A 14,010-nucleotide genomic window follows, 5' to 3' on the forward strand; every position below is an offset into this window, starting at 1 on the left:
GACATCTGCATTGCAGAAATGAAGAAATACTCAATACACAAGAAGTATTCAATTCTGTCTGACAAGGGAACTCAAAGCTCTTGGAAACAGCTAAAGAAAGGGCACAGAACAAAACCAAAATAAGTGGGAATGCTATCATCGATTCGCAATCTCGTTTGCGTGGATGTTCTGCGGTGTGTTCCCTGTTCCAAACAAGTGTCAAGAAATAACAAACTGTACGCAAAATGAGATTAACCGATAGAGATTTATAATTCGTAATTTGAATATATGGTTAGTAAAGAAACAAAAACAAAGAAGAGGGCACATTCTCATGAAACAGACTATCCACACGATCAAATCCTCTCATCATCTTGTACACCGTATCAGGTCATCTCTCATCCTCCGTCGCTCCAAGGAAAAATGGCTGAAGTCACTCAACCTATTCTCATACGACATGCTCCCCAATTCTGTGAACATCTTTGTACATCTCCTCTTTACCCTTTCTATCGTTTTCACAACATTCCTGTAATGCGACCAGAACTGAGCACAGTACTCCAAGTGGGGTCTGACCAGGGTCGTATATATTTGTAATATTACCTCTCTGCTCCTAAACTCAATCTCACGATTGATTAAGGCCAATGCACCGTAAGCTTTCTTAACTACAGAGTCAACCTGCGCAGCAGCGTTGAGTGCCACATGGACAGGAAACACGAGACCTCTCTGATCCACCACACTGCCAAGAGTCTTACCATTAATTTTATATTCTGTCATCATATTTGAGCAGCCAAAAAGTACAACCTCACACTGATAAGGGTTGAACTCCACCTGCCACATCTCAGCCCCCTTTTGCATCCTGTGACTGTCCGGCTGTATGATCAGAGGGACCTCATAATTCGGGGTATCTACAACACCCAGAACCTTTGTATCATCCGCAAATTTACGAACCCACACATCCATATTCTCATCCAGGTTGTTTATAATATCACTACGAGTAGTATTCCCAGAACGGATCCCTGATGAACTCCACTGCTCACCGTCCTCCATGCACAATATAACCAGTCTTTAAACTCTCTTTGCTTCAGTGGGCAAGCCAGCTGTGGAGCCACAAAACAATGTCCCCTTGTGCCCTTTTCTTTCTTACTTTGACAAATCCATGCTGACTATTGCTAATCATTTCATGCCTCTGCAGTTCTTTATAAATCCTGCTTCTCGGGATCTTCTCCATCAAATTACCAACCACTGAAATAAGTCTCATTGGTCTATAATTTCCTGGGCTAACTCTACTCCCTTTCTCGAATAAAGGAACAGCGTCCACAATCTTCCAATCATCCGGAACCTCTCCCGTCCCCATTTTTTGACACAATCATCATCGCCAGAGGCTCAGCAATCTCTTCCCTCGGCTCGCGCTGTCGCCTTGTCTTCCTTCCCCGGTGATTTCGGCAACTTGATTTTATTATCTTCGTACGCAAACTTTTCAGTCCGCTAAAAGACACACTGACAATCGCCAGAATCCTTTACCCCAGTGAGTACTGAAGCAATGTATTGATTATGGACCTCTGTTACCTCCTCCATGCACACTTTGCCACTGTCACACTTGATTCATCCTATTCTTTCACGTCTTATCCACTTGTTCCTCACATACTTATAGAATGTACTGTTGGTAACATTTATCCGGCTCACCAAGGCCACTTCTGGCTATCTTAATTTATTTTTTAAGCTCCATCATATATTATAATCTTCTAGATCTCAGTCATCAACTGTCTTCTGAACCATTTGTAAGGCCTTCTTTTCTTGTTAACTGGATTTACAACCGCCTTTGAACGCCACGGTTCCTGTACTCCACCATCCTTTCCTTTCTATTTGGAACGGACCGATGCACAACCCCACGCAAATATCAACTGAAGGTTTGCCACATTTATTTCGTACAGCTTTGTGAGACCTGAACCCAATTTATGCTTCCAACTTGCTGCCTGACAGGATCAAATTCTCCCCTACTGCATTCGACGATTTGCTAACTTTTTAGTTTCTATCCCTCTGCAATGCTGTGGTAAATGATACAGAATTTTAAACGCTATGTCCCTTGGAGATGTGATGTGGTGGCCATTGCAGAAGCTTGAATGGCTCAGGGACAGGAATGGTTACATCAGGTGACGGAAATTTGGATGTTTTAGAAAGGACAGGAAGAGAGGCGAGAGGTTGCTGCGTGGCACTGTTGATGAGTAATTGGGTAGTTGTTGCAAGAACGTGGCCGTGGAACGACCTACTGCTGAACACGGGCGCGGAGGCCGAGTGGGGAGGAGTTACGGTCGTAGCGAGCGTGGAATGGATGCCAAGGGACTCTTTAACCGCAGTCTTTTTTTTTTTTTTTTTTGTCGAGGATTCAGGAGCAATGCCAGACTTAGAACTGATCGTCCAAAGAAACTTGTACAGGAGTCAACTAACGAACTGGCAGCTCCTTCTTGTGATCACAGGATTCTTGTTTATCCTGCAGTTTCTAACGGGAAGCAGGTGGAAACTGAGAATTATTGGGAATTAAGATTCAAGTTTCAAAAACTTTATTGTCATTCCAAACACATCAGCTCTGCAGGGCAGAATGAGACAGCGTTTCCCAGTGGCAAGTGCAATCATAACATAACAAACGCAACGATAAATAGTAAATACAACAATAAATAGTAAAACACAACAGCCACATGTCGGTTAAAATCAAAATATAAGCTGTTTAGTAGCCTTGTGGTTTTAGTTCTTTTGCTCCTGTAACGTATCCCTCATGGCAGAAGAACAAACAGTTTATGGAGAGGGAGTGAGGAGTCTTTAATGCTGTCCCTTGTCTTCTGGAGGCATCGACTCTGCAAGAGGCCTGGGACACAGAGTAAGGAGACACCAATAACCTGCTCTGCTCCCCTAACCACCCCCTGCAAAGCTTTTCTGTCGGCAACACTGCAGCTGTAGTACCAGGTTGTGATGCAAAAGGTCAGCACACTCTCAACCACGCCTCTGTAGAATGTAGTTAAGATGTTAGTGGGGAGTGATGCTTGTTTAAGTTTCCTCAGAAAGTGCAATCTCTGCTGGGCCCGTTTCACAATCCCAGGGGTGTTCCTGGACCAGGTGAGATTATCGGAGATCTGCAGCCTAAGGAAGTTGATGTTTTCCGCTCTCTGCACTGTGAAGCCGCTGATGATGATGGGTGTGTGCTCAGGTTGCGACCGTCATTGAGACCTATCTCCTAAGGTAAATAGCAAGGTGCCAAAATGGACCACGACTGTCACGGCTGCTGAAAAGGTGGACGCCATGGAAGAATTGTCTACGGAATTTCTGTGTCTGGAGATTAGGAACAGGAAGGGATCAATAGCGTTTTTTTTATAGGCCGCCCAATAGTAGCAGGAATATGGAGGAACAGACAGGGAAACAAATCCTGGAAAGGTGTAATAGGAGATTTTAATTTCCCAAATATTGATTGGTATCTCCCTAGAGCTATTTGGAAATGAACCTGGTCAGGTGTCAGATCTCTCAGTTGGAGAGGGTTATGGAGATAGTGATGTTAATTCTATCTCGTTTACAATAGCATTGGCGAGAAATAGGAACAGAGAAGTTAAAAAAGCGTTTAATTAGAGAAAGGAAAAATTATGAGGCTATCAGGCATGAAATTGGACGCTTAAATTGGAAGCATATGTACGGAAGTAAGATGGCAGATGTTCCGGGGTTAGCAGTGTCGAGTTCTGCATAGGTACGCTCCAATCAGACAGGGAAGTTATGGTAGGGTACAGGAACCGTGGTGTATAATAGCTGAAATCAATCTAGTCAAGAAGAAAAGAAAAGCTTAGAATACCTTCAGAGAGCACGGTAATGTTAGAGTTCTGGGAGATTATAAGTCTAGCAGGAAAGAGCTTAGGAAGGAAATTAGGAGACCCTGAAGGGGCCATGAGAAGGCCTTGGCGAGCAGGATTAAGGAAAATCCCAAGGCATTCCACAAGTATGTGAAGAGGAAGAGGATAAGACGTGGAAGATCAGGACTTATCAAGTGCGACGCCAAAACTAAATAAATTAGAGCCACTCCTCTTGTAGGCCTGTCTACATATTGTGTCAAAAACTTTTCTGAACAGACCTAGCAGACTCCACCCCTTCTAAATCCCATGCTCTAGGGAGAGGCCAATCAATATTTGAGAAATAAATATCTCCCATATACGGCAAAACTTCGTTCTCTTAACAGCAGTCCTGAAAATTCCGCTCGCACACCTGCTCAATAGGGAGGTGTTGATGTTCCAGGGTAAAGGAGCCGGACGGCGTCGCCAATGCCGAGTTGGGCATTGCGGCGTGGAGCTCCCTTATCTCAGCACTCCACCAGGGAAGCTCGTCCCGTGGGGGCCGGTCACACCTGCTCCATAGGGAGGTGTTGATGCTCCAGGGTAAAGGAGCCGGACGGCGTCGCCAATGCCGAGTTGGGCATTGTGGCGTGGAGCTGCCTTATCTCAGCGCTCCACCAGGGAAGCTCGTCCCGTGGGGGCCGGTCACAACTGGTTATCGGTAGTTGCGTAGCGAGGCGTAGATAGGGAGGGAGGGTTGGAGGTGCAGGGTCAGAAGGGTGAAAGGAGGAAGGAGGAGTAAAGGAAAAAGTGAGGTGGATTAGGAAATATGAGGGAAGAGGATCAAAGAAAGCGATTAAGGTAGGTAAAAGTGGGAAGGTGTAGAGGAGAGAGGAACTGGAGAGGGAAGGTGCGTGACAGGGAAGTCGTGAAGGGGGGAGGTAAGCGGGACAGAAGGACCCAGTGCGAGGCGATGGTGAAGAGAGAAGTGAGGGAATGAGGGAGACGGAAGGGAGAGGAAGAGTGGGAGAGAGAAGAGGGAAGGTGCGATGGGAGAGAATGGGAGGCGGGTGAAGAGCCGTAGGAGATGAATGTGGACATTCGGAAGGGTCGGGGGAAGAGAGAATCCATCGGTAGGTGTTTAAGCACATCTGTGCGTCAGGGCGACAGGAGTGGCGGTCGTGCAGAGAAGAAAAAGTGAGGGGCAGATGGGGTAGAGAGTGGAATAAGATAATCGGGGAGAGGAGACATTGGGGCAAATGTGGGCGAGAGGAGGTCGAGAAAAGAGTAAGTGTTGAGGAGGGGAAGGAGATGGGATAGAAAGTGAGAGAGAGAATGGTGGGAGGGAAAGGGAGAATGAAAAGTGGAGCTTGTCGAAGGAGAACGAGACGAAGACACTGAGAATGCCACGGAATAAGGAGGGAGAGAGAGAGTGCGCCACTGGACGAGGAAAGCGAGGAAAGGCTGTGGAGGGAAGGAGTTTCGAGGAGAGCTGTTCACCTCACTCGGAGGGAGGGGGTTCACTCTCATCGGGGGGTTTTGGGTGGACCTCCTGCTGCCCCGCTTTCTGGCAGACAGAGAGTCTGAAGCCCCGGTCATGAGCAGGAGCAGTGGGAGCGTTCAGTCATCAAAGCAGGAACCAAATGTGGGTTCAACTGTCCCGGATAATTCAGGCTCAGTGTGATTGAGAAAATCCATTGAACGTTCGCTCCTTCCTCATTCCTGCCCTCCGTTTCAACTCACCTCCTCCAAATCCTTTCCGTTCTATGTCTCTCCTTCGATTCCACATTCCCTCAGTCCTCCCAGAATCCATCTTCATCTCCTTCCCGATCTCCATCCTTCCTCTCCTCCTCTCCTCTGCCTTGTTTCATCCTGATTTCACTCTCTCCCCTCCGTTCACCGTCCCGCCCTGTCGCCCTCTCTTCCCAATCACTGTCCAGCTCTGCTGCCTTTATTTCTCCGTCTCACTCTGTCCGCCCATTTCACCCGTCTCCATCACTCATTCCTCCCTCCTCTCCCCTCACACCCCTTCTCACGCTCCCTTCTCGCCGGTCTGTCCATTGTCACCCACCTCTATCTCAATCCGACCCTAAATCCTCCCCTCTTTCTCCCCACTCTCATTACTCTTCCCCCAACCACTCTCATTTCTGACGACCACCCACTGCAACACCCTCAATCTCTCTGCTCCCCGCACTTCCTCCCCTTGCTCTCGGTTCCTCAATTCATCAACTCTTCATCCGGCGTTGGTTGGTGCCGGTCTAACCCGCTTGTTAACACAGGCTTCCTCTGACAACGGTTGCTTCCCCTGTCTGAGCTCAGAGACGCAGAGAATCCTCGGCAGGATGGACCGGAGCGAGAGGCACATGAATGTGAAGTTCGGCAAAAAGGACTCAAGGTCTCCTTCCCGAGGTGAGTGGGGCAGAGAGACAGGAGACAACACTATTCTGCAGCTTATCCCCGGTGTCTGTGATGGGACGTTGTGGAGGGAGCTTCACTCTCTGTCTGATCTCCGGGATTATGTGATGGGGCGGTGTGGAGGGTTCCTCACTCTGTCTCTGAACCCCGCTGTTCTGTCCCCAGCTGAACCTGATGTATCGTACGCCCAAGTTAATTTCAAGACCCTCTCGGCGTCCCGGGTCCGGACAGATCAAGGTTAGTTTTGTCTTTGTTCTTTTGACCCTGTTTAGCTGTAATGTCCAGTCCTGTTGAGAGATCTCAGGGCAAAAGTGTAGTTACCCTAATGGTTGCCTGTTTGAGCATAAGACGGAGGGAACGCGTGGGACAGACGATGGAAAGGGGTAAAATTTTTGGGCGTGACGATGGGGAGGTATTTGTGAGGAGTGAGCGCCCTGTGAGGAGCGGTATAGAGGGAGCGCCGTTGAATGTTTTCAAGAGGGTGTGCTCTGAGAAGGGTCGGTGAGGAGAGGTATCATGGGATGTGCCGTGTGGAGGAAGGGGCTCTGTGGGATGAGGTTGTGGAAGGAGAGCAGTATAAATATATAAACGCTCGCACTTTTCTTAACCCCACTCTCTTTTCCTTTCTCCCCTTCCCACCCCTCACTCTCCTCGTCACACCCTCTCCGCTCTCCCTCTCTATCTTTCTCCCTCTCCCCGTTTTCCCTACTGTCTCCCACAAGTCCCGTTCTCCTCATCCTCTCTCATTGCTCCTCTCCCTGTCATCACTCCTCTATCACAGTCACCGTCTCTACCACTCTCGTTCTCCACCTCGCGCTCTTTCCTTCTCTCTCCGTTCCCTCTCATCCTTCCCGGTCCGCCCCCCCCCGGGTCTTCCAAACTCGCTGTGTCCCCACATTTGCCCCTCAACTTCCCTCACGCCCTCTCCTCCTCTCTATCCACGGCTCTCTTCCGTTCCCCGACGCACTCTCCCCTCACTCTTCTCACTCTATCTCAAATTCTCTTTTCTCTCTTCCCCATCCCTCCCCACTTTTCTCCACCTTTTCTCTGTCCCCCTCTCTTTCGCCCTCTCTCACACCTCCATCTGATCTCTCCGTTTTCCGGACTCTCTCCCCTTTCTCTCCCCCTCTGTCTCCGCCTCTTTCACCCCGTTCTCCTTCCCCATTATTTCTCTTACATATTCCCGCCCATCGCTCTGTCGGCACCTCCTCCTGTCTGCCCATCGCTCTCCTCTGCTGCCCTCCGAGTCTCACCTCTCTACCTCCGTCCTCACCCTCTCTCCCTCATTCTCACCTTCTCTCTCCGTCACTTGTCTCTCTCTCTTTTCTCAACGTTCTCTATTCTTTCTCTTCGCGATACCCTCCCACATTCTCTAACACTCACTCTCTTTCTTATCTGCTCTCTCCCTCTCTCTCTCTCCCAGACGGTCTGAACTCCACCTACTCAGAGCTGAACTTTCGGAAAGAGGAACCGCGCATCGATGAGGACCAAGATCCACCCATTTCCTCCGGACGCGGCGGGCTGCCAATCACTGCACAAGCAGGTCAGAGTTCACCGTGATGACGTCAGTCCGGAGTGCCATACTCCCAGGTGTCCAAGTTCCTAGTGCATCTGGCTGGAACAATTCCTCTGTCACCCTTAGCCTGACCACCATCAGGGTAATAAAACTGTGTCACACGGCTCCCCAAGTAATCCCTGTCTGTGATGTATCTAATAGATCTCGATGAAATTGCAGATGGGTGGGTTAGAAACCTAGAAACATAGAAAATATACATCATAATGCAGGCCCTTCGGCCCACAAAACTGACAGCGCGTCCCTAGCTTAGAAAAACTATGCTTTACCCATAGTCGTTTATTATTCTAAGTTCGATACAACCAAATTGAACTTTCTTAAAATACCTTATCGTTTCCACCTCCACCATTGCCGCCGGCAGCCCATTCCATACACACACCGCCCTCTGAGTTAAAGAACTTACCCCTGACATCTCCTCTGTGCCTTCTTCCTGGTTTTCTTAACTCCAGGCCCTATCGTGCTAGTCATTTCCGCCCTGGGGAAAAGCCTCTCATAATGTCTCTCATAACATCTCTAACAGTTCAACTCTCATCCACCTTCGCTGCAAGGAGAAAAGGCCGCGTTCACTCAGCCTATTCTCACAAGGCATGCTGTCCAATCCAGGAAACGTCCTTGTAAATCTCCTCTGCGACCGTCATATGTTTTCCACGTTTTCTCAATGCGACCAGGACTGAGCACAATACTCCCAAGTGGGATCTGAACAGGATCCTATAGAACTGCAAAATTACCACTCGGCTCTTAAATGTAAATAAATGACCTGCATTAAATTGTATATATTATATGCAAATGTAGATTTAGTAGGTTTGCAGATGATACGGCGAGAGTTGGTGCTGTAGAGAGCGGAAAAGGCTGGTAAGGAATTCAGTAGGATGTAGCTGAGTTACAGATATTGCTTGGAGACGGAGAGATAGAGTTGAACAGGAACAAACCTAAAATGTTGCATGAACATTGACTTCAGTTAATGCCCCTCCTCGCCTTCTTACCCCATCCCTGACATATTTAGTTGTTTGATATTTTCTTTCTCTGCCCAACACTCTGCCTGTTCTCCAACTCCCTCTCGTGCTCCCCTCCCTCTTTCTTTCAACATAAGCCTCCCCGTCCCATGATACTTTCCCTTCTCCAGCTGTATCACTTTTGGCAATCACCACTTCAGCTGTTAGCTTCATCCTTCATCCCACCCCCTCCGGTCCTCTCCTATAATTTCGCATTCCCCCCCTTACTGCTTTCAAATCTCAAAGTATCTTTCCTTTTAGTTAGTCGTTGAAGAAAGGCCTCGGCCCGAAACGTCGACAGTGCTTCTTCCTATAGATGCTGCCTGGCCTGCTGTGTTCCACCAGCAGTTTGTGTGTATCGCTAAAATGTTGCACATTGGTAGGTCAAATGAAAGAAATGACACACAGTGTTGAAACAGAGAAACACAGAAAACCGACATCACAACAAAGGCCCTTCGCAGCACAGTGCTGTGCCGAACATGTCCTTACTTTAGATGGGCAGAGGATCTTGGGGTCCATGTTCATAGCTCCCTGAACGGGGCTGCACAGTTTGATGGGATGGTTAAGTCCGATGGCTTTCTTGACATTATTAGTCGAGGCATTGAGTACAAATGTTAGGGAGTTATGTTGCAACTTTATAAAAATCACTAGCTAGGCTGAATCAGGCGTATTGTTTACAGTTCTGGTCACCCCATTATCGGAAGGATGTCAGGGCGTTGGGGAGCCTCCGGAGAGGTTTAACAGGACTCTGCCGGGATTCGGTGGCGTGTGTTACAACGAGAGGTCGGACACCTGGGTCGCTTCTTCTGGAGCCGAGGAGGCTCAGGGGAGATCTGACTGATCTCTGGAATCCGTCAGACACCTGTCAGCCTTTGCTAAATCAAGGAATTGGGACTGTCGGTGATGACGGCTGAAAGTCGATGAGATTGAGAGAGGGAGGGGGTGAATGTGGTGTAAGAAGAAAGCGCGGATGAGGTGTGGGAGTGAGTCCAATTGGGGAAGATGGCTGAATTCACACACACGCTGAATGGTCACTCTACAGGTGCGCAGAAACATGAGCCGGTGCAGAACACCGGAAATAGATCGTGCCGTAAGATCTGCCTGCTCTGCTTAGTTACGTTTGGTCTCGTCACGATAGTGGCCGGGCTCTCAATCTATGGTGAGTGGAACGGAACTTGTTGACGGCGAAGACAATATAAGTGAGACTGAAGTTCTGGAGTATGTTGATATTATGGAAGAGGAGGTGTTGAATTTGTTAAAATGCAGTAAGGCGGCATATTCCCCAGGCTGCTCCACGAGGCGAGGGAAGAGTTTGCTGAGGCTCTGGATAGGATCCTTATGTCCTCGTTGCCTAAAGGAATGGTACCGGGGAACTGTAGGGAAGGGAATCTTGTCCCCTTGTTCAAATAAATTTAGTAGGGATAGTCCATGTAACAATGGACATGTAAGCCTTACGTCTGTGGTGGGAAAGTCCTTGGAAAAGATTCTTAGAGAAAGGATCTATGGGCATTTGGAAAATCATGGTCTGATAAGAGACAGACAGCATGGCTTTGTGAAGGGCAGATCGCGCCTAACAAGCCTGTTACATTTCGTTGAGGAGGAGACCAGGCATATAGATGAGGGTAGTGCAGGGGATGTGATCTACGTGTATTTTAGTTAGGCATTTGACAAGGATCCACACAGCAGACTCATTCAGAAAGTCTGAAGGCATGGGATCCAGGGAGGTTTGGCCAGGTGGATTCAGAATGGGCTTGCCTGCAGAAGGCAGAGGGTCGTGGTGGAGGTAGTACATTCAGATTGGAGGGCTGTGACTAGTGGTGTCCCACAAGGATCTGTTCTGGGACATCTACTTTTCGTGATTTTTATTAACGACCTGGATGAGGGGGTAGAAGGATCGGTTGGTAAGTTTGCAGACGACACAAAGGTTGGTGTTGTTGTGAATAGTTTAGAGGTTTGTCTGAGACTGCAGAGAGAAATTGATAAGATGCAGAAGTGGGCTGAAAGTAGAAGATCGGGTTCAAACTGGAAAAGTGTGAGGTGGTACACTTTGGAAGGACAAACCAAGACAGAGTACAAAGTAAATGGCAGGATACTTGGTAGTGGGGGGGAGCAGAGGGATCTGTTGATACATGTCCACAGATCCCTGAAAGACACTTCACAGGTTGATAGGGTAGTTAAGAATGCTTATGGGGTGTTAGCTTTCATAAGTCGTGGGATAGAGTAAAACTCTGGTTAGGCCATACTTGGACTACTGTGTCCAGTGCCGGTTGCGTCAGTATAGGAAGGATGTGGAAGCATTAAAAGGGAACAGAGGAGTTTAAACAGGATGTTACCTGGTTCAGAGTGTGTGCATTATGATCAGAGATTAAGGGAGCTAGGGCTTTACTCTTTGGAGGGAACAGGATGAGAGGAGTCATGATAGAGGTGTACAAGATATTAAGAGGAAGAGACAGAGCGGACAGCCAGCGTCTCTTCCCCAGTTCACCACTACTTAATTCAAGAAGACATGGCTTTAAGGTAAGGGGAGGAAAGTTCAAGGGGGATATTAGTGGAAAGTCTTTAACTCAGAGAGTGGATGGTGCATGGAATGCACTGACTGAGTCAGTGGTGGAGGCAGATACACAAGTGAAATTAATAGACTACAAGACAGGTATATGGAGTAAATTAAGGTCGTGGTTTATAGGTGAGGCAGGGTTTAAGGGTCGACAAGACATTGTGAGCCGAACGGACTGTACTGAACTATTCTATGTTCTATGTTCTATAACACGGGCACACCCCTAACCGTGATAAAAACATGGCTTTTACAATAACAAAATCAAGACTTGTCCTGCCACCGACACGCTATTCACCATCACATCAACAATCCTCTGACCGCAGCATGGCCACGACCTTCAACGAGACACAAATACATTCCTAAACGCAACACTGACACGACCATCGCCATGACAGACACATTGCTGTCACACTGACCTCAATGTACCCCTCACTAACATGGACATGCTCCTGACGATGTCATACAAAACATAGTAACATTAGAAATACAGGGAAATTGGGAATACATAGTTAATATAGCAGTATATACAAGTATAAATTGTTGATAACACAACTGTCCCAACACTCCCAAACTCATACCGTATTTGTATAGAAGAACAGAAAACAAATTGAAATAAAAACTAACTAACTTGCAAATTAAACTGAACAAAAATAGTATATTATATTATAACGGTTATAAACAGTCGCATCAACAACTCCGGTCATCTATCCAAATATTTAAGGATAATAAAAACGGTTCAGGAAATGTTGATTTAGCTCATATGAAAGTGTTGCATAAATGGTCTCGCGCTTTCTTCAAATTTAATCGAAGGGTCAAAAATAACACTTCTGATTTCCTCTAAATTAAAACAAGATATAGTTTAGGAAAACCATTAGAATGTAGTCAGATGATTTATCTCTTTCCAGTACAGTAGATTGGATCTTCTTGCCATTAATGCAACAAATGCAATCATCCCACGAGCTGATGGGGATAAATAACTTTTATCCGTCTTTGGTAAGCCAACAATTGCAGAAGTAGTGGGAGAATGTAAATTAATACTCATAACTGTTGAAATAATACCAACAAAATATCTTTCCAATGTTTGTCCAAAAACAAGGACAAGACCAGAGCATGTGAGTCAAAGAGGCTGCTTTGGGATGGATTATTTTACAGATAGGATTATTCTGGGAGTGAAAACGAGCATTTCTGTCTTTAGACGTATAGGCCCGATGCACCACCTTAAATTGTATCAACGCGTGTTTAGCACATAGAGAGGAACAGTTAACGAAGTGTAAAATTTTCTCCCATTTCTCTGTAGGTAAGGAAAGTTAAAGTTATTTTTTCCCATTCATTCTTAATTTTATCTCACACGTCACTGTAACACCCCTCACCGAGACAGTATCACCCCTCACCATTAACACAGATGCACCTCTCACTGAGGTAATCAGCACACCTCACCCTGGCACAGGCAAACCCCTTAACGTGATATAAACACCTAAATTCACAATGACACCGACAAAGTGCTCTCGGTAACACCGGCATACACCTCAGCGTGACGCCTCTCACTGTGCAAACTGCTCATCATTTACTGTTCCACCCTTCACCGTGACACTGACTCAACACTCTCTGTGAACTTTTCGGTAGCGTGACGCTGATTCAGGTGTCACTGCAAAAGCTAAACAACCTTCACCATCTCTCTTAGTATCACAGATCCATCAGTCTAGGGTCATCTCCGACCGAAACTACAATGAGTTAAACCAAACCCTTCAATCCAAGCTTTCTGCGCTCAACTCTAATCTGTCCGATCTCAATCGAATGCAGAGCGATCTCCGTCACCAGTTCACTGAGATGGAAACGATGTACAGATCTGTCAATGAAACCAAGGCTCAAATCTGTGAGCTCTTGACCAGCAGAAGAGGTGAGGCATCATCCCCCTCTTTCACCCGCTCCTCATCACAGGGCAGGCATGGAGAGAGGAAGCGTCACTCTGTGCTTGACATCGGGAGTGTGTGAAAAGATGGTATGGAGAGTGATTCACATTGTGTTTGACCCGGTGAGTGTGTGGTAGGGCTGCGAGGAAGAAGTTTCACTCTATCACTGAATCCAGGAGAGTGCGATGGGACGTTCTGGAGGTGGATTCACTCTGGGTCTGACCACGGGATTGTGAGACTTAACATTACAGCTTCACTCCATGTCTCACTCCTGCAATGTTTGATGGGACAGTATAGATACAGCTTCATTCTGTGTCTGACAGCGGGATTGTGAGAAATCCACCCCATGTCTGACACTTGGAGAGGCAGTTTCACTCTGAATCCGAGTGTTTGACGGAACGGTGCAGCGGGAGCTCCATTCTGTGTCTGAATCCGGGAGTGAGTGATGTGAAGTTGCAGAAATGGATAAATACTGTGTTTGAATCTGGGAGTGTGTAATGGGACGGTGTGGATGGAGCTTCCCTCTGTGTCTCACTGTCACAGTGTGAAATGGGATCGTAGAGAGAGAGTTTCCGTGACCGATTCCGCGAGTGTTTGATAGGACAGTGCAGAGGGATGTTCATTCTATGTGGAACAGGATTGTGTGATTGGATATTGTGGAGGGAGTCTGGCCCCGTGAGTAAGCCATGGGACGTTGTGCGCGGAACTTCATTTTGTGTGAGAACACAGAAGTGTGTGATGGGACGTTTCAGAGAAAGCCTCACTGTGACTCGCCAGGAATTGTGTG

The 14,010-nt window shown here is 47.3% G+C and overlaps 1 protein-coding gene across 1 annotated transcript in view; it reads left to right on the forward strand.

Moving 5' to 3' along the window:
• LOC132386523 (uncharacterized) overlaps nt 1–9,600 on the forward strand; it is a gene marked incomplete at its 5' end in the record, with an annotated part of 67,896 nt that extends 58,296 nt beyond the window's left edge. The window contains 4 exons of the mRNA XM_059958813.1: nt 6,059–6,188; nt 6,360–6,431; nt 7,618–7,737; nt 9,464–9,600. Of these exons, the coding sequence (XP_059814796.1) occupies nt 6,059–6,188; nt 6,360–6,431; nt 7,618–7,737; nt 9,464–9,600 (459 nt within the window). The remainder of the gene's footprint in view (nt 1–6,058; nt 6,189–6,359; nt 6,432–7,617; nt 7,738–9,463) is intronic.
• Between the last annotated feature and the right edge of the window lie 4,410 nt (nt 9,601–14,010).

The sequence above is a fragment of the Hypanus sabinus genome, unplaced genomic scaffold (assembly GCF_030144855.1).
Source record: "Hypanus sabinus isolate sHypSab1 unplaced genomic scaffold, sHypSab1.hap1 scaffold_1192, whole genome shotgun sequence".
NCBI lineage: Eukaryota > Metazoa > Chordata > Chondrichthyes > Myliobatiformes > Dasyatidae > Hypanus > Hypanus sabinus.